The 20,228-nt window shown below is 37.9% G+C and overlaps 1 protein-coding gene across 2 annotated transcripts in view; it reads right to left on the bottom strand.

The window, feature by feature from the left end:
* Positions 1–11,179: 11,179 nt before the first annotated feature.
* LOC130870393 (zinc finger protein 54-like) overlaps positions 11,180–20,228 on the bottom strand; it is a 29,143-nt gene continuing 20,094 nt past the window's right edge. Inside the window, exons 5-9 of one of the 2 annotated variants that reach the window (XM_057763108.1) lie at positions 17,556–18,298; positions 16,349–16,439; positions 14,782–14,894; positions 13,066–13,192; positions 11,180–12,501 (exon numbers count right to left, since the gene is read on the bottom strand). In XM_057763108.1, coding sequence (XP_057619091.1) covers positions 11,423–12,501; positions 13,066–13,192; positions 14,782–14,894; positions 16,349–16,439; positions 17,556–18,298 — 2,153 coding nt within the window. In that variant the 3' untranslated portion in view covers positions 11,180–11,422. Of the gene's footprint in view, positions 12,502–12,747; positions 13,193–14,781; positions 14,895–16,348; positions 16,440–17,555; positions 18,299–20,228 lie in introns of those variants that run through there. The other variant, XM_057763109.1, reaches the window with a different exon arrangement.

Here is a 20,228-nt window from a genome sequence, read left to right as displayed (position 1 = left end):
CATTTTCATTAAATTCTAGAAAGTCTTTAACTTATTTCTTTATGCCTTCCATGACCCAGTAGTAATGCAGGAGACAGTTGTTCAGTTTTCCACGAGCATGAAGGCTTTCTGTTGTTTCTGTTGTTGTTGAAATCCAGCTTTGATCCATGGTGGTCTGCTAAGGTACAAGGGGTTATTTCAATTTTAAATATCTGTTGAGACTTACTTTGTAACTGAGTTTGTGGCCAATTTTGGAACAAGTTCCATGAGGTGCAAAGATGAAAGTATATCCTTTTGTGTTTAGATGAAATGTTTTGTAGATATGTTTGATTCCATTTGATTCATAATGTCTGTTTGTGCCATTATTTCCGTTTTTGTGAATGACCTGTATACTGGCGAGAGCGGGGTATTGAAGCTTATTAATGTGTAAGTTTCAGATTTAAACTTTAGTAATGTTTCATTTACAAATGTGGGTGCCCTTGCATTACCGATAGAGATGTTGAAAATTGAGACATCATCTTGATGAATTTTTCCTTTGAGGATTATGAAGTGTCTTTCCCCATCTCTTTTGGTAAATCTGTTTGAAGTCTACTGTTTAGATATTAGAATACCTAAACCAACTTGCTTCTTGGGATGATCTGCTTAGAAAATATTTTTCCATTTTACTCTGAGGTAATATCTATCTTCAATGTGTGTTTATTGTATGTAGCAGAAGAGTAGATCCTGTTTTCATATCCATTCTGTTAGCCTTGTACTTTTATTGGGGGTTGAATATATTGACATTGAGATATATTAATAACAAATGATTAATTCCTATTATTTTGGTGGTGGTGGTGTTTGTGTGTTTATGTGCTTCCCTTCTTTTGGTTTTGCTGGTGTAATGATGCAGGATTCCCCTCTGTATGCTATGAATAGTTTTTATTACCACTGGCTAATAAACAAGTTGCTTTCATCTATGGCAGAGCAGAATAGAGCTACACTGGAAGAGAGAGAGAGAAGGCAGAGTAAAAAAGATACCATATTGCTGTCAAAGGAGAAAGACTCCAGAACCTTACCAGTAGGCCACAGCCTCATGGTGATACACAGATTAATAAAAACGGGTTAAGATGTAAGAGCTCGCTAGGAATTCACCTAAACTATTGGTCAAACTGTGTTTTAAATAACATAGCTTCTGTGTGATTATTTGGGACTGGGTGGCTGTAAAATGAATGAGCATTCTCCCTTTACAGTGTAAAATTGTTTATTTCCTGTGTTTTCATGGGTGTAGTTAACCTTCTTGGAGTTTTATATCTAGTACCTTATGTACACCTGGATTGGTAGATATTGTTTAAATTTGACTTTGTCATGGAATATCTTATTTTCTCCATTCATGGTGGTTGACAGTTTTTGCTGGGTATAGTAGGATGGGTTGCCATTGGTGGTCTCTCAGAATCACATTTGTGCAGGCCTTTCTGGCCTTTAGAGCATCTGTTGAGAAGTCAGGTGTAATTCTAATAGCTTTTCCTTTATGTTACTTGACATTTTCCCCTTGAAGCTTTTAATATTTTTTATTCCATATGTTCAGTATTTTCAATATTATGTGGTATGGGAACTTTCTTTTCTGGTCCAATCTATTTGGTGCCCTGTAAGCTTCTTGTACTTTATCAGCATCTCCTTCTTTAGGTTTGGAAAATTTTCCTCTATGAGTTTGTTAAAAATAATGTCTGAGCTCTTGAGCTGGGGTTTTTCTCCTTCATCTATTTCTATTATTCTTGGATTTGGTCACTTCATACTGTTCCAGATTTCCTGAATGTTTTGTAAAAGGAATTTCTTAGATTACTTATTTTCTTTGACCAACATCTCTATTTCTTGTATTGTATCACCAATGCCTGTGATTTTTTTCTTTATTAATGATGATTCTGTCTGTAGTTCCTATTTACTTACCTAGATTTTTCACCTTCCAAAATTCTCTCAGTTTATTTATTGCTTCTATTTCTATTGTCAGGTCTTCAACAGTTTTATTCACTTCCTTTACCTGTTCTTATTTTCTGCAACAGATTTATTTCCTCCAATTGTTAGTTTTCCTGGCTTTCTTCATGGTTTGAATTTCTGACTGTCAGCATGATCTCTAGGCCAGCATGGAGTCTCCATTCAAATTAGGGGCTGCACTAATTAGCAGGTAACTAATTAGCTTGGCAAAGGGCCTCTGCCTGTGTTGGAGGTGGGGCAAGTGATGAGGAGGGGAATAGGGGTGTCACTGAGAGTGGAAAAGGGTCTTTAGATTGATATGGCATGTATTTGCTTTTCCAACTTGCAAGATCTGCACCTGTTTTTCTGATTAATGTGATGTTCACTTGAGCATTGGATATCTGCCTGTTTTTTATTATTTTATTATTTATTTGTAGAGGCAGAGTAGCAGGGGTGGTGGTAGAGCTGGAAGAGAGTCAGCAGCTTGGTTCTTTCAGATCCTAACAGGGGGGCATGGGTGAGTTAAAAGGGCAGTTGGGTCTCTTTCCTGTTCTGACTCCAAGAGCTGTTTTACAAAGGGAGAATAGTTGTCTGGAGATGATGGTAAAGCCTTGCTCCAAAATCCCAATGGTCTCTTCTGTGTGATGTGGGAAGGTCATTTGTCTATCTGTTGCTTTCATTGGTTAATTAATAAAGAAACTGCTTGGCCTGATAGGTCAGAACATAGGTGGGTGGAGTAAACAGAACAAAATGCTGGGAAGAAGGGAAGTGAGGCCAGACCACAATGGAGCCAGCCACGACGTCAGACATGCTGAATCTTTACCGGTAAGCTACCACCTTGTGGTGCTACACAGATTATTAGAAATGGGTTAATCAAGTTATGAAAGTTAGCCAAGAAGAGGCTAGATATAATGGGCCAAGCCATGTTTAAATGAATACAATTTGTGTGTTGTTATTTTGGGTGTAAAGCTAACCATGAGGGAGCTGGGCGGGACAAAAAGCAGGCCTGCTCGCCTAATCACTACATCTGTGATTTCATTTCTAGGGGCCTGCCAAAGGGACCAAACAGCATCCTTACCTGCCACTGACACCCAATCAAAGACTCTTGGGTCTGCTGGATCCTATGACACCAGTTATAGATCAGCCAACAAAGCAGCCGGAACCTGTTGAAGAACCTTTTCCCATTCCCTATCCCATATGAAGCGAGCAGCTTTCTGAGCCACTTGGCTATTAGACTGGAGTAACACATGGAAGTAAAGATTCTTGAGAATTTTTCTGCTTATTTAAAGCAAACACAAATTTAGTATGCTTCTTGTCTAGTTGGTGCCTGGAAACACCATGACTTAATAGTTAGTACCAAAAAGTCCATATGAGTCATGCCACCATAAAATTCATTTTGCCCATGCTAACCATTACTGGCTAGGCAATTATGAAAATGTTCATAATTGACTAAGCTTTGTCTGTGCTGCTCATTACAATAACCACAACCACCTTGCCTTTGGTGATTTAGTGTTGCCATCTGGTCCCTCCTATCTCAGGGGCCCTATTTTTAAGAGCAACCTATTGTATTTAATTCATTGAATTGAGCAGCAACATCTCCAACACTAAGGCCTGGCACAATAAAAAAAATGTGTGTTGGGGGGAGGATGGGACAACAAAGCTTTTTAAAATGTGCTGGTGCCCCTCTCATCTGTTTGCATTTTATATGAATTGTGAAGGGCATGCCTTCTGGGCCTTCCCTTTGTGTAGGATTTGGATTCCACAGCACACCCACTGTGGTGGTTTGAAAGAAAATGGCCCCCAAAGGAAGTGGCATTACTATGAAGTGTGATATTGTTGGACTAGGTGTGGTCTTATTGGAGAAAGTGTATCAATGTAGAGGTGGGCTTGGATAGTTCATATATGCTCAAGCCACACCCAGTGAGAAAGTCTACTTCCTGTTGCCTGCATAGCAACATGTAACAGCTCCTTCTCCAGCATCATGTTTACCTGCACATCAAGATCCCATCATGATGATAATGAAACTGTAAGCTGACATCTCAATTAAAATGTTTTCTTTTAGAAGAGTTGCCATGGTCATGGTATCTCTTCACAGCAAGAGAAATCCTAAGACATCCATTCTACTATTTAAATTTTCTTGAGTCTTAAAAGCCCTCCATCAACACTAATCCAAGGGATATCAGACATCTCCAACTCTTTCCCAGTAGTATATCTTTTGACAAATGCTTCAGCCAAACATTCAGAGAAAGCAATTTTTTTTCCCCTGCCAGCATCCATATTAAACCCAGAATCTCCATTCAGGGGGTCAATATCAAAATATTCTGCCTGATCTAGCTATATGTTCCTTCCACCATTATCCCATACAATTCATTCATTAGCACATATTCACCAGACTTCTGCTTGAATGAATTAACAAAATCATTAATTTCTTTAGAAGTGTAGCACAGCTGTTCATGGACTACACTTCCTATCGCCCTTCTAGGGACCTGCTTTGCTTGAGTCTGGTTATAGGCTTAGAGGCAATTATTGGTGAACGTTGCAGTACATCGATAGTCTTCAGTGGCATATTCTTCAGAGAAAGTCACTCCTGGTTCGCCAGATACTGAAGGATTACTTTCCTAAGTGAAAGATGAAAAGGGCAATGTTTTAAGGGGTTGGGGCTGAGGGTACTACTTCCTCAGCTGAGATAAGGCCTTGAGAATCTGAGTTTTCAAGTTCTCAGCTTCAATAGGATCCTATCCCACCTCCCCATACCAAGTCACACATTAACCACTGACACCTCTGAGGCTGAAACTTAACTTTTCAATGCAGTACAGCCCATTTTATAATGAGGGTCTCAGTTTGATTTTGTGCAACTAATGACTGCTGAAGGGAAGATTCTCTACCAGAGCACAATTAGGAACCTTTATACTTTATTCATATTTGGAGCTAGTCAATTTCATCACTGAGGTCTTTGTTGCCGTTTATGGTATTTTAAGAAGTCACTTTTGGTACCCAAATCTGTATTAGTCAGAGTTTTATAGAATAACCTAACTTATAAAATAAATCTCTGTATATCTGCCCCCTACATCTCTCTCTCTCTCTCTCTGGATCTATAGCTACATATCCCTCTATATATTGATAAATTAAAGAGGATTTATTAGAATGACTTACAGGCTGTTGTCCAGCTAATCCAACAATGGTTGACTGTGAACAGAAAGCCAAATAATCCAGTAGTTGATCAGTCCACAAGGCTGCTTGTCTCAGCTGGTTTACACTACACGCTGAAATTCCAATGTAGGTTTCAATGTCACTGAAGAAATGGATGTATTAGCAAAGCGAGAGCAAGCAGGCAATGAACAAAGTATTTTTCATTACAGAAAAGGCTTTTTTTTTTTTGTCCTTGTATAGGGTTCTAGCAGATGTAGTCCAGATTCAAGGTGTGTTTGATCCTCAAGACTTGGATCAAAGGTGTGTGTCTTCCTCCCTCAAAGGTATATTGACTTACCTCAAAACAAGCCAAAATAATAATCTCTCAGAGGTATGCCCTTAATTTCTGAACTGTAGTTCATTCCAGATGTAGCCAAGAGTAACCATCACACCTAATAATGCCAGAAGCTTTATCTCTAAAATCTCAAGAATATGTCCACCCAAAAACCAGCTGAACAAAGACAGAAACAATAGGCACAGAGTCGATGGGAAAAAGTCCACAAGGCCTCAACTATAGAGTGACAGGCAACTGGGAAATGTTTATAGCAGGGAAAATAGTGTCTCCCATGGATGAGCACACCAATTGCTTATTAAATACCAAATGCTCAACCAGGAAAACAAATAACATTATATGGACTAAATAGTTTATTTAGATATATATGTGTGTAGATATGTAGTAAGTAAAAACAATAAAAAGTTATGGATTTGAAAGAGAGCAAAGAGGGTATATCAGAGGATTTGGCAGGAGAAACATCAGGGAGATATGTTGTAATTATATAATAAGCAGAAATTAATAATATGTAAACAGCAAAACAAGCCTGATCTACAAGAGCTAGTTCTAGAGCAGGCTCCAAAGCTACAGAGAAGGTCTGTCTTGAAAAAAAAAAATAAAACAAAAAAGCAAAACAAAAATAAAGCAAATGAACAAACAACCCAAAGTAAAACCAAAAATGAACAAGTTATATACCTGCCAGGGAAATGAGGACTAGGACTCCTTTAAGTTTCCATGTTGCCCTAGCTACAATGTCAATCATGAGGAATAGAAATAACTAATGTTGGCATAAATGTGGGAAATGGAAGTTAATACACTGCTGTGCAAGAGAGAACTAGAGAATCAACTTCTGAAATCAATCTAGATGTTTTAAAAAATGAATAAAAAAATATTGTGTGACCCAATTAGAGAATTGATGTGTGATACTATTCCTGTGCAAACAATGACAAACATCTACTTATCCTAGATAAGGAAAATTGACAAGCGAAAATTGGGAAGACAACAAATTCTAACTTGGTAAACCAATGAGCCACCTTTTTCTTTGTAGAGTTGATTTGTCTGTACATCAATAGTAAGGATATATGAAGCAGTCTCATGGAATATGTCTTATAAGTTAAATGTAACTTACGTAAGTAAATATGATTTTACAGTTTGAACAGAGGTTTCCACATGGGTAAATAGTCCTGCTCCCAGACACCAGAACTATTAAATGAAACTCTGAACCAGCAGCTAATGTCTATCTGCCTAGGACTTACTGGTCCCCATTGTTAAGCCAAGCAAAACAGGTCATTGTCAATGCTTTCTTTGTCACTAAGTACATGGTGGTGCTGAAGACTCCAAACATTTTGGTTGCAAGAGAGCCATCTTGAACTTGTGAAGGAAAGCTCTCTGCTGGCTATTGTAACCCTGCAAGGTCCTGTGTGGGCTCCAGTCAGGGAAAGGATGTCAATGATCTTACCACTGTAACCTGCAATCTACAGTAACAACCAACATAAGATGCATGCAGTGGTACAATACTGGCACAATTGCTTATGGGCATAATCAGCCCTAATCTCAATAGGACTGATTCCAGTTCCACAGAAAGGAATTCTTGCCTGAAACAGCAAACATGGTAGAAGATCATGGGTTGAGATTACTGGTTCAAGGGCAGAACATAACGTTTTGTTAATGATCATATTACTAATCTGTTATTGAATTATTCATCCTCATTAAGATTTGTACTATCAACTTTAGTGAAGGAAGCCTCCTCATACATTTGGCAGTAAATAATCCACACTGAAATTGCTGTTCAAAAAGTACTGAGAACAAACAGTTCTGGAAGAATGAGGCTATTATCATTACATCATGGTTGGGGGATGGTCCCACTTTTATGTGTATGGGTGTTTTGCCTGCATGTGTCTATGGAGTATATAAATGAATTATGTGCATAATTTCTTTTCTTTTCTTTTTCTTTTTTTTTTTTTTTAGATTTTCGAGACAGGGTTTCTCCGTAGTTTTTGGTTCCTGTTCTGGAACTAGCTCTTGTAGACCATGCTGGCCTCGAACTCACAAAGATTCACCTACCTCTGCCTCCCGAGTGCTGGGATTAAAGGCATGTGCCACCACCACCGGCTTATGTGCATAATTTAGAAGGCACCAGATCCTCAGGTACAAGTCCCATAGTTGGGTGCTACCATGTTAAATGATGTGAATCAAACCAGGGATCCATGAAAGAGCAAACACTGAACCATCTCTCCAGCCCTGATCTTGGTCATTTGTAAACTAAATGATTTCATGTACATGTTGTCACATTCGCATCTTAACCCTACAGTTTCTCGTCTTGATATTTGTGTGGTTTGACTATAGTTTGAAGATTTTGAAGGTGAATAAAAGATGAAAATTTATTGGAACATTTTGTGTTTTCTTTCATGATAAATTTTACGTACACTGTTTCAGTACTAGGCAAAGGAATAGTCAAACTGAATGTATTTGGAGGTGGAACTTCCAATGAACAATAAGGTATGGGGATTATATATGGTTCACTTTTATATGGTGTCAAAAGCATGCCTTTTCAGTGTACAACAAAACTAGAGGAAAAACAAAGGCTTTGTCAAAATTTTGATATTACATTCTGTCCTTATGGTTCTTTTTGAGACAGGGTTTATGTAGTCCTACCAGTCCTGGAACTCAGTATGTGATCAGTCTAGCCTCATACTCATAGATATTCTTCCAACACTGTGTCCTGAGTGCTGCTGGGATTCAAGATGAACAACACATTTAATTGGGGTGGCTCAATTACAGTTCAGATGTTTAGTCTATTATCATCATGGTGGGAAGCAAGGCAGCATTCAGGAAGACAATGTACTGGAGGTTAAGAGTCTTTACATTTTGATCCTGTTTTAGTGTCAAAAACAAGGAGCAAACGCCAAGACATTGCAAGGCAAAAATCTATTAATGGCCGGGTCTTATTTTCAGTCTCCCATAGTAGGATAATAAAAACAGCCCAGATTAAAGGCAAGAGTAGTTTCTTTATATCAAGCAAGAAAGTGATTTAAGAGTGGAATTTAGGAGTTATTTTTATGATCATAAGAATGGTACATGTTAACGGTCGAAGAGCTGGCTGAGAGGATTGGAGCGCAGCCTGCAGTGCCCAAGGTTCCCAGTTTGAGTCCCAGGTAAGTCTGTACTGTGTGATGTAATGTGTCTGTGTGCTGTGTGTGACTGTGTCTGAATGTCTCTGTGCTCTGTCTGTGTGCTGTGTATGAAAGTGACGTCTGCATGCATAATTAATCAGAAAAAAAGGGCTGGAGAGATGGCTCAGTGGTTAAGAGCATTGCCTGCTCTTCCAAAGGTCCTGAGTTCAATTCCCAGCAACCACATGGTGGCTCACAACCATCTGTAATGAGGTCTGGTGCCCTCTTCTGGCATGCAGGCATAACGCAGAAAGAATATTGTATACATAATAAATAAATATTTTTTAAAAAAAGAATGGTACATGTTTATGGTCAGAGAGTTAACCACAAAACATCTTATGGTCAGTCAATTTTCAGAACAATGGAAACAGTTTATGATGTGTAATTCACAATGTTACTGAGGAAAAACTACTCAAAAGTTAACCTCTAGCTGAGGTTAACATTGTTTAATTAAATGGAAAAGTGAAGTCAACTGTCTTTAATTTTTAACAAACAAAAGGCAACAGGAAGTAAACTATCTCAATGAGAATAGCTTGCAGATGACAACTCAAAGCCTGTATCCACAGCGACACCCTACCTCCAACAAGGCCACAACCACCCCAACAAAACTATATCTCCTTAAAATCTCACTCCCTATGGGGGATATTTCCTTTCAAACCACCGAATTTGACTGCCTAGCTCTAAAGGCATATAACTGTACCATAACACAAAAATGTATTCAGTCCAAATGCAAAAGATTCCACTCTATCACAGTCTAAACATTTAAAAGTCCAGTCTCTTCAGAGTCATGTAATCACTTTCACTGTAATAAAAAAAAAAAAACATACTTCCAACATATAATGGCACAGGATACTAATTACCATTCCAAAACACAGGGAAGAAAGTCTGGAAATACTGGACCAAAACAAGACCAAAAACCCGTCAGGTATTCCAAACTGCATTTCCATGTCTGATGTCAAAATGTTCTTCAGAGCTCTAACTCCCTTCAATTGTGTTGACTGCAACACACTTCTTTCTCATGGGATGGTTCCACTCCCTGTTAGCAGCTTTCTTCAATAGATATCTCATGACTCTGGCATCTCTAACATCTTGGGGTCTCCAATGAAATACAGGCTTCTCCTTCACTTTCACACAATAACCTCTCTGGGCCTCCATTCAGCACACATGTGTGGCCTTGGTGAGTTTTTTTGTTACTCAAGGAGGAAGGTTCCACATACATTTCTTCTATCCTTGAAGTCAGAATTATGAGGTCAAAGCTGCTGAGTTCTCTTGCTTACTGGGACTGGAAATGGCCCCTTCATCAGCTTTGCTTTCAACAATTTCCTTTATTGCCTAAGGCTGGTTGTTCTGGAACCTGCTTTGTAGAAAAGGCTGGCCTCAAACAAGAGATCTGCCTGCCTCTGCCTTCCCAGTGCTGGAATTAAAAGGATGTATCAGTACATCTGGCTGTAAGTTTCTTTTAATTTTCTTTCACAAGTTGGAAACTTATCTGGGTAGGATGATGTCCTGAGGTCACCACTCCCATTGTTCCATTTCTTAATCTGTTTATCTCCTGGAACATAGAATTCAACTCCATTCCTGGTGTTCTTTTCCTTTGCAAATTGCTCTACATTTTTTATTTTTCCTTGCTAGACATGCTCATTTCCATTATAAATATTCATTAGAATTATCACTAATAACTATATGGCAGAGTCTATATGAGGCTGTTTTGAGATGCCTTCTGTTAATAAAATTAACAAACTCCAAAACTTCCCTTTAGCCTCACACAGACACTTTGGACAAGGGCAAAAGGCAGCCACATTCTTCACCAAAATATCACAACAATCTCTAGGCCACATACTATATTTTTTACTACCCAATCCAGGTACTCATAGTTAAAATCACTCAGTATCACTGTCTTCCATGCTCCTACCAGGATGTCCCATTACTCAGCACTTAAAACAGATAACTACTTTTTAAATCCATAGTCCCAAGGTCCATATTCCTTCAAGCATTGTCAGGCCTATCACTGCAATACTTCTGTCCCTATTAGGGTTTCTGTTGCTGGTAAGAGACCCCATGACCATGGCAACTTTTACAAACGAAAACATTTAATAGGGATGGCTCACTAATACTTCAGAGGGTTAGTCCATTATCATCATGGTAGGAAGGCAGCATGCAGGGTTACATGGTGCTGGGGTTTAGTCCTTACATCTTGATCCAAGGCAACAGGAAGTGGACTCAGACACTGGGTGCTATCTTGAGCATATATGAGACCCAACAAGACCAATGCTACTCCAACAAAGCTACATCTCCTAACGGTGCAGCTCCCTTTAGTGGCCATTTTCTTTCAAACCACCGCAACCATGGACGGTATTAAAATGAAATTTAGGATACTGAGCAAGGTAAATGTTGTAATTATAGCTTTCCCCAGGTGGTTGGACAGATATCTTAATGGTTAAGAACACTGGCTGCCATTCTAAGGAACCAAGCTTCAATTGCTAACACACAGATACAACCTAGAACTACCTATAACTCAAGCTTCAGTGGATCGGATACCTTCTTTTGGCCTCCACAGGCAGGAGCATACATACAAGGTACAGACATACATGCAGTCAAAACACCTAGGCATTTTTAAAAGCTTTTCCACACAGAATTGTGGGATTTTAATTTAATATAAACTCTTTAATATTTTCCTAAGATTTTAAGATTCTTTCAAGGCTTTTACAATTTTACCTTTATGTTTCCATCATGTATACTGTTGTGATTTGTATTGCCACATAAATACCATGTCATCTTCTTTACAACAGTATTTTTCTCTTCAGTATGAATCTTCTGATGTGTTTGAAGTATTGAACACTCAGTAAAACAAACCTCACATTCTTTACACATGCTTTCTTTCTCGAGTATGAACTCTGTAATGAGTTCTAAGAGTTGAACACTGGGTGAAGGACTTGTCACAGTGTTTGCATTTGTAAGATTTCTCTCCAGTGTGAATTTTCTGATGTACTTTAAGATATGAGTTGCTAGTGAAATATTTTCCACATTCCTTACAAAAGTAAGTTCTCTCTTTAGGATGAATTCTTTGATGTATTTTCAGATTTGAATACTGGGTAAAGTATATGTCACAGGTTTTGCATCTGTAAGTTTTTTCCATAGTATGATTTTTCAGATGTGCTTGAAGAGTTGAGCTCTTACAAAATGATCTGTCACATTCCTTGCATTTGTAAGGTTTCTCTCCAGTATGAACTCTCTGATGTCTTTTAAGATGTGAACTCTGGGTAAAGGATTTGTCACATACTCTACATTTGTATGGTTTCTCCCCAGTATGAGTTTTCTGATGTATTCTAAGATTTGAGATCACCGTAAAGGATTTGTCACATACCTCACATTTGTAAGGCTTTTCTCCAGTATGAACTCTCTGATGTCTTTCAAGACTTGAGCAATTGGTAAAGGATTTACCACAAACATTGCACTTGTAAGGTTTCTCTCCAGTATGAATTCTCTCATGTATAATGAGGTTTGAGGGGAAATTGAAGAATTTACCACACTGCCTACACTGGTGTAGTTTTTTCCCTATGTAGATTGTTTGGGGCAAAAGATTGTATGCTGAGTTGAAATTGTCACCATATTCTCCCTGTCTGTTTTCTCTCTTTGCAGTGTACAGGCTCTCATCTTGAGAAATATTGGAACATAAATTTAAAGACTCCTCACAGTCTTTAGATTTATAAGGTTCTTCTTCTCTGTGCATGCTTTCATGTCTATCTAGGTCTGATGAGTTCATAGAGGCATCAATGTGATTGCTGCATCTGTAGATATTAGAGTTTTCTGTAGCTTCTCTTGTTTTATAAAGTGCATATTTGGAGTGGTCATGAAGCATTTTGACAAGGTCATTACAATACTGGCAAGAATCCTTTTCATTCTTCACATACTGATAGACAGGATCACATATCCAATAGTTCTCTAGAAAAAATACAATTCAGATTACTAGAGCTTGTCCCAAATCAAACATTTGATAAATGACTGCCTCTTTAATTTTTCTGTTAAGTTGACCTACAACTATTTTGAATAGAGCTCCCAGTAGTCGACATATTTTTTCACTTTAATTATATAGATTCTTACAAAAAGAGAGTGACAGCCTTTGTGGAAGATGAAACAAATATTAGAGAAATCAGTAATTAGTCCTTGGGATTATATTTAGAAGGCACATCTTTATTTTTAAATATTTATGTCCTCAGATAATGATGAAAAATGTTTAATGCAATCCCAGGTTCATAGTGTTTGTACTTACTAATGAACAGCCATGAAGAGTACAGTTCAGAAAACCTGATTCCTATTAAGATTAAAGGCTACTTAAAAGAAACAAAGAGTTTTTCTTTTTCAGGGATCATAAAAAAGTTTTTTTCCTACTACCAAACTTTCCATAGTCTTCTCTTATTTCCATGACAGTTTATCAGAGTGCTTACAACTATAAAGTAGGGACACAGAAAACCTGAGTGAGGAATTCTACAAGCAAACTATGCTCACCCACAGAGATCAGGTTGTTATAATTCTCCAACATTACATCAACATACAAAGCTCTCTGAACAGAGTCCAGGCATTCCCACTCCTCCTGGGAGAAGTTGACAGCTACATCGCAGAATGTCAACAGACTCTGAAAGACAAAACGCGGTTTGACCAGACATATTTCTTTATGGATATAAGGAGATTTAAGGAAATTTGGAAGTAGATGAGTAAAGACCACTATTCAAATAATGATCTCTAACATAGTCACTCTATAATGAACATCCTAACTCTATGAAACAGGATTTACACAATATTCTTACAAGCAATATGCATGAAACCAAAAACAGATTATTGTTTGGACATGACTATCTGCTATGGATGCTGTGTTTGTGTCATGCAGGATTAGATTGTACCAGTCTCAGAAGAAAAATCTGTGATGAGGAAATGTGCTTTTAAATATTGTATCTATATATAACTTTTTGAATAGTAAACACACAAATAGCACAGGAACAAAATCCAATATAAACAGATAGGATTATGTGAAAATAAAGTTTCTGTACATGAAAGGAAACAATCAACAGATCACTCAGACACCCACAGAATGGGAGAGAATCTGTACCAGCGACACTTTAGATAGGGACTCATACCTAGAATTTAGCAAAAATTACAGAAATTAAATTCCAAGGACATAAAATTGCCAATCAACAAATGGGCAAATGACCTGAATAGATTATATTTCAAAGACAGAAATAAATGGTCAATAAATGTTGCAAAAAGTGTTTAGGATCCCTAAAATGCCATTATGGACATATAATCAAAAACTACTTATAAATATTGCCTCACGCCAAGCAGAATGACTATCATTTGCCGATCTGATGTTAGAGAAGTGACAAGAAAGGAACCCTTATGAACTTATTGTGTTGTTTGTGTGTGTGTGGGGGGTGCAATTTAATAAACTCAAATGAAAATCAGTTTGAAGATTATTAAATTCTTAAAGTTAGGAGTAAAAGTGGCCCCAGTCCTTTCACTTCTGGGCATAAGGCCAGAAAACTTCACAGCCCACTATAGAGAGTCCCATGTTTACTGTTGCCTATTCACCATAGCAAAGCATTGGAATCAAACTAATCATGCATCAACAAATGAATGGACAATGAAAATGCAATAATGAATAGATAAGGAAAATGGGATACTAGTCAGTTGAGGAGAAAAATATAACAAAAATGTGAAGGATAATGTGGATTTAGAATGTGTAATATAAGTGAGGTCATAAAGTGCCACAAGAAATCACATTTTCCCTCATATGCAGAATCTAGTCAATTATATGTGTTTATGGAAACAATGTTTATTATGACACAGTAGAACATAGAGTTAAGAGAACAAAAAAAGGGTGAATATCAGGTGCTGAGATAGGACTGCATGCAGTTAATGAACAAAAGCTATGAAAAAGGATATAAAAATAATTGCTTTTCTAGTTCTAATTCTGTCACACTTTTAGGGAAACAGGGTAGAAGATAATTATTACAAAATATATTCAGGACTGAAACATGAAAGTCGATGTAAGGTTCCAAAGATTCTCTCCCCAATAAAAGTACATAGAATTGTACAGTCTTGAAGTCTGGTTAATTTTAGAATGTGAGTTTTTTGTTGTTTGCAACTGTTTTTCAAAATAAAGTTAAAAAAGTACCAGAAGCAGAAAATCAATGTCTCAAAATATAACATTTCCAGAAAAAAACTGACATGACCAATGACCTGGAACACATGTCCTGGAAAATCAGCCATTTCTTGTTTCTCCTCTTTGAGTTTCTCTTTCAGGAACAACGGATGGCTTGCTGAATAGATGGCTTGCTGCCCTTTCATATAAAGGAGTCAAACAGGAAAAGCAAAATTTAGTAAGAAAAACTGTTCAATAACAATGTAAAACCACATGAAAAACCCAAGAACCAGGATACTACTAGGTGTCTGGTCAATGGTCTCAAAGGCAGGAGAGCATGAAACCACATTTAAAGTTTTTTTTTTTTTTTAAATATTTATTTATGTATTATGTATACAGTGTTCTGTCTGTGTATATGTCTGCAGGCCAGAAATGGGCACCAGACCTTATTACAGATGGTTGTGAGCCACCATGTGGTTGCCGGGAATTGAACTCAGGACCTTTGGAAGAGCAGGCAAGGCTCTTAACCTCTGAGCCATCTCTCCAGCCCCACATTTAAAGTTTATGGAGAAAATCACTGTCAACCATATTAATACTCTCAGATAAAATGGTCCATAAAAGAGCCATAGATTTTTTTTTTCAACAAAACTACCAATGAGAAGCCAGTATATTATATTACAGTAATGAAAACCATTTGGAATTATCATGACAACAGACAATAGGAGATAACAATGGGCAGACAGTGTAGACAGAGTTTAACAGTCTATAAATGTACTTCCTGATTCTTATCAAACCTCTATTGACATCATTTTCAGCAATGGACACATTAACACTAAAATGGTGTAGGAGGTTCTTCTTTCTATATGTTGCTTTCATTGCTCAAATAAAGAAACTCCCTTGGCCTTTTGATAGGGCAGAAACTTAGGTAGGCGGGGGTGTGAGGGTGGGGGAAGAGAACTGAATGCTGGGAGAAACAAGGAAGGCAAACAGAGCTGCCATGGAGTCGCCACAGTCAGACATGTTAAATCTTTCCCGGCAAGCCACGATCTCGTGGTGACATACAGATTATTAGAAATGGGTTGAATCAAGATGTGAGAATTAGCCAATAAGAAGCTAGAGGTAATGGGCCATGAAGTAATTTAATTAATACAATTTCTGTGTAATTATTTTGGGTATGAGCTAGCTGGGAGGCCGGGAACTGGGCGGGACACAGCCCACTCCCCCCTCGTACTACACTAAAAGGTAGAGAATGTACTAGCACACCAAAGCTCAAAACAATCTGAAAACAATAAATAAACCTAGAGGTATTAATTTTCATCCTTTTATATAACACATTAAAACCACAGAAATGAATTTCACTTAATATTTGTATGACATGATCAGTGACATACATGAATATGGATAGTATCACTGATATATATACTCAAAATTTTATGTGCCTCCTAGTATCAATTCTTTATCAGAACAGCTCCTTTCAACATACCTTTTTAAACCTATTATAGGCATGCTACATTAGGATAACCATGAGATCTTGCTCAGTGGATGGAAGTCTCCAGTATTTTTAGTGAAACAATGTGTCAAAACTGATGTCATGTCCCAAGTCCACATTCACTTGAAACCCTTTCCACTCCTTCACCAATCCCTGCAACATACCGGGATCCTTAGATACTGTCTCCTCTCTCTCCATTTTTCTGGGTTTTTTGTTCTGTTCCATAGGTGACCAGGTCTGGGTGATCAGTGAGACCTGCACATGAGAAAGAGATTCTTTAGAAAGCACCTGGATTTCTAACGCAGTACTGTGCACAGTAGATAAAAAGAAAACAAAACGCCGGGTGGTGGTGGCGCACGCCTTTAATCCCAGCACTTGGGAGGCAGAGGCAGGCGGATCTCTGTGAGTTCAAGACCAGCCTGGTCTACAAGAGCTAGTTCCAGGACAGGCTCCAAAACCACAGAGAAACCCTGTCTCAAAAAAACCAAAAAAAGAAAACAAAACAAGTGATTCTCCAATTGTCATGCAATGTTAGAATATTGAGGAAGCATTTTCAGTTAGTGTAACTGGAATCTCACCTCCGTTCACAGCTCAGTCAAAATTCAGGGGCAGAAATGAACTCAATGATTGGGATGAGAATATTGTACACTGCTGAGGTTCTGAATTATCCTAGGCCCACCTCCCCAGGGACACACAGGAAGAGAGAACATTTCATGAAGATTTTCCTTGTTCCTCTGAAGACTGGAGATATGGTTTAGTGGTCAAGAGCAGTGGTTGCTATTCCAGAAAACGAGGTTTAATTCAACCCACATATTATCTCACGCTTTACTGTTAATCCACTTTCAAGGGATCTGATGTCCTATTCTGGGCTCCTGTATGCCCAGGTACCAGGCAGACACATGGTGTACAAAAATACATGCATGCAATGTCACCACAAACATAAACATATAACAAAATTTCCAATATTTTGTAGGATTTAATGCTTATATAAATCCTGTGATATTTTCAAAGATTTAGACCTTTATTAAAGGCATTCACAAGTTTCTTATCTTTGTGTTTCTATTACATATGCTCTTGAGATTCATAAGCAGAGAGAATTTCAGATAAACGGTACATCACATTATTCACAATGGTATGTTTCTCTGCCTATTAATTTTTCTGATGTGCTCTGAAGTAGAAGCATCTAGTAAAATATTTGTCACATTTTTTACTAAAATAATGTCTCTCTTCACTAGGAACAATCTGCTGTGTTCTAAAATATGAGTTATAGGCAAAGGATTTGTCACATTCCTTACGTTTGCAAATTTTCTCTCCAGTATGTTTTTTCTGAAGTGCTCTAAGAAATGAGATATGAAAGGATTTGTCACATACCTCACAATTATATGGCTTGCCTCCAGTGTGGATTCTGTAATACCCTTTAAGATTTGACTTTCCAATAAAAGACTTTCCATATTTTTTGCATTTGTAAGGTTTCTCTCCAGTATGCAATTTCTGGTGGTTATTAAGTCCGATGGCCTGGCGAAATGACTTTCCACATTCTTTGCATTTGTAGGGTTTCTCCTCAGTATGAAGTTTTTGATGAATTGTAAAGTTTGAACATCGGGCAAAGGATTTTTTACAAATATCGCATTTATAGGGTTTCTTTCCAGTATGAATTCTCCGATGTACACTGAGGTTTGAGGCAGTATTGAAGCATTTCCCACATTCCTCACACAGGAATGGCTTCTCTCTAATATAGATTGTTTGTTGCATAGGACTGTAAGCAGAGCTGAAACAGTCACCATATTCTCCCTGCCTGTTGTCTTTCTTTGCAGTGTAGACTCTCTGATTTTGAGTAATGTTGGAACACAAACTTAAAGATTTCTCACAGTCTCTAGATTTGGAAGGTTCTTCTCCAGTGTGCATGCTGTCATGTCTATCTGGGTTTGATGAGTCTACAGAGTCATCCCTTTGATTACTGCATCTGTAGTTATTAGAGTTTTCTATAGTTTCACTTGTTCTATAAAGTACACATGTGGAGGGGTCATGAAGCATTTTGCAAAGCTTATTACATTGGTGAGACTCCTTATCAGACTTCACTTGCTGGGGGACAGTGTTACACATGCCATAGTTCTCTGGAAAATGAGTACAGTTCAGATTAATAGGGCTTGTTTCAAGACTAATTATTTGATAAATGACTCTCTTCCTATGTTCTCTCTTAAGTCAAACAGCAACTACTTAGAATAGAGCTCACACTACTTGACCTCATTCTTTCACTATAAGGAAGTTGAAACAAATAATTGAGGAATCAGAAATTTCCCTTGGGAAGGAGCCCACTGACTGATTATATATAGAATACCTGTCTGTATTTTTAAATATTTTTATCTCAGAAATTGTTAAAGAGTATAATCCAATCCCAGGTTCAGTCTCTTACTAACTAATGTACAGCAATGAAGATTATATTGCAGAAGACCAAATGTCTTTAAAGATTCAAGGCATATATAAAAGCATCAAAGGTTCCCCTTCCCCCCAAAAAAAACTACATAGATTCTTTTTTTTTTTTTTTTTTAGATTCTTCAATAATAATGGATGCAAAGCAAGGATTCTGCCAGACATCAGAGGCTCTAGATCATCATTTCTCAACCTGTGGGTGGTGACCATCTGAGAAAACATATGGGGCTGGAGAGATGGCTCAGTGGTTAAGAGCATTGCTTGCTCTTCCAAAGGTCCTGAGTTCAATTCCCAGCAACCACATGGTGGTTCACAACCATCTGTAAAGAGGTCTGGCGCCCTCTTCTGGCCTTCAGGCATACACACTGACAGAATATTGTATACATAAAGAAAGAAAGAAAGAAAGAAAGAAAGAAAGAAAGAAAGAAAGGAAGGAAGGAAGGAAGGAAGGAAGGAAGGAAGGAAGGAAGGAAGGAAGGAAAAAAAGAAAACATATGTCTGATGGCCTTAGTAACTGAGATATCACTTAGTAGTACAGTGACAGTCAAGAAGTAGCACTCAAAAAAATTTCATGGTTGGGGTCACCATAATGCAAGCTGTTCATTACAGGGTCGTAACATTACCAACAGTGACAACCACTGCTCTAGATCATTAGTGGCAGGATTATTACAGAAAGTCATTGCTTATTTCTGTCTACCATTGACACACATGTAAGGTAGGCAATTACAGAATTCTACTTCATGGATTCACATTAGGTTTATAATTTGTCAAATTATTCCAATATCAGCATACTCACATAAATTGCATTTTGTACTAGTATTGTCTCTATAATTCGGGTGCAATAAGGCTCAATGTCTTCTAACATTTCCAATAGACTGAATGCATCCTGGGACCAGGATGTTATACTAATTTAAATGATCAGGAATCCTTTTAAGTGGAATTGGATAAAGCAAAATTCTATTTTCAGTCCTTGCTTTCTCTTTCACTTGAAGTCATTACTGTTGTCCTGCTCATTCATTATCCTACTCCAAGTGTGGTTACTCTCTCCTCTCCACATTCCAGGGCCACCTCATGTGCTCCAGATAGGTGACCAGGCCTACCTTGCATACAATAATCCACATATTCTGTGAGGTAGCCCATGACCCCTACTAGAATGTTTAGAAAGAATACAGACATCTAGGCTGGAGATATGGCTCAGAGGTTAAGAGCATTGACTGTTCTTCCAGAGGTCCTGAGTTCAATTCCCAGCAACCACATGATGGCTCACAACCATCTGTAATGAGATCTGGCGCCCTCTTCTGGTGTGTGGGAAGCAGAATGTTGTACACATAATAAATAAAAAAAAAAAAACAAAACAAAGAATACAGACATCTAACACAGTGCTCTGCTCAACACACGAAGAGAACACAAAGTAAAAGAATACAGGAACGATTTCCCAATTGCTCCATCCTATCAGAATCTTCAGCAGATTTAGGAAGAATTTTAAGTTTCCATACTCTTAATTTTTTTCACGATTAAAACAATGGCAAAGGCAATGATGGACAACCTGCTTTAAGATATTGGTGGAGGCCGGGCGGTGGTGGCGCACGCCTTTAATCCCAGCACTCGGGAGGC

The sequence above is a fragment of the Chionomys nivalis genome, chromosome 2 (assembly GCF_950005125.1).
Source record: "Chionomys nivalis chromosome 2, mChiNiv1.1, whole genome shotgun sequence".
Lineage (NCBI taxonomy): Eukaryota > Metazoa > Chordata > Mammalia > Rodentia > Cricetidae > Chionomys > Chionomys nivalis.
Note: the sequence above shows the minus strand (reverse complement) of the source record. Positions and strands in the feature narration are given on the sequence as shown.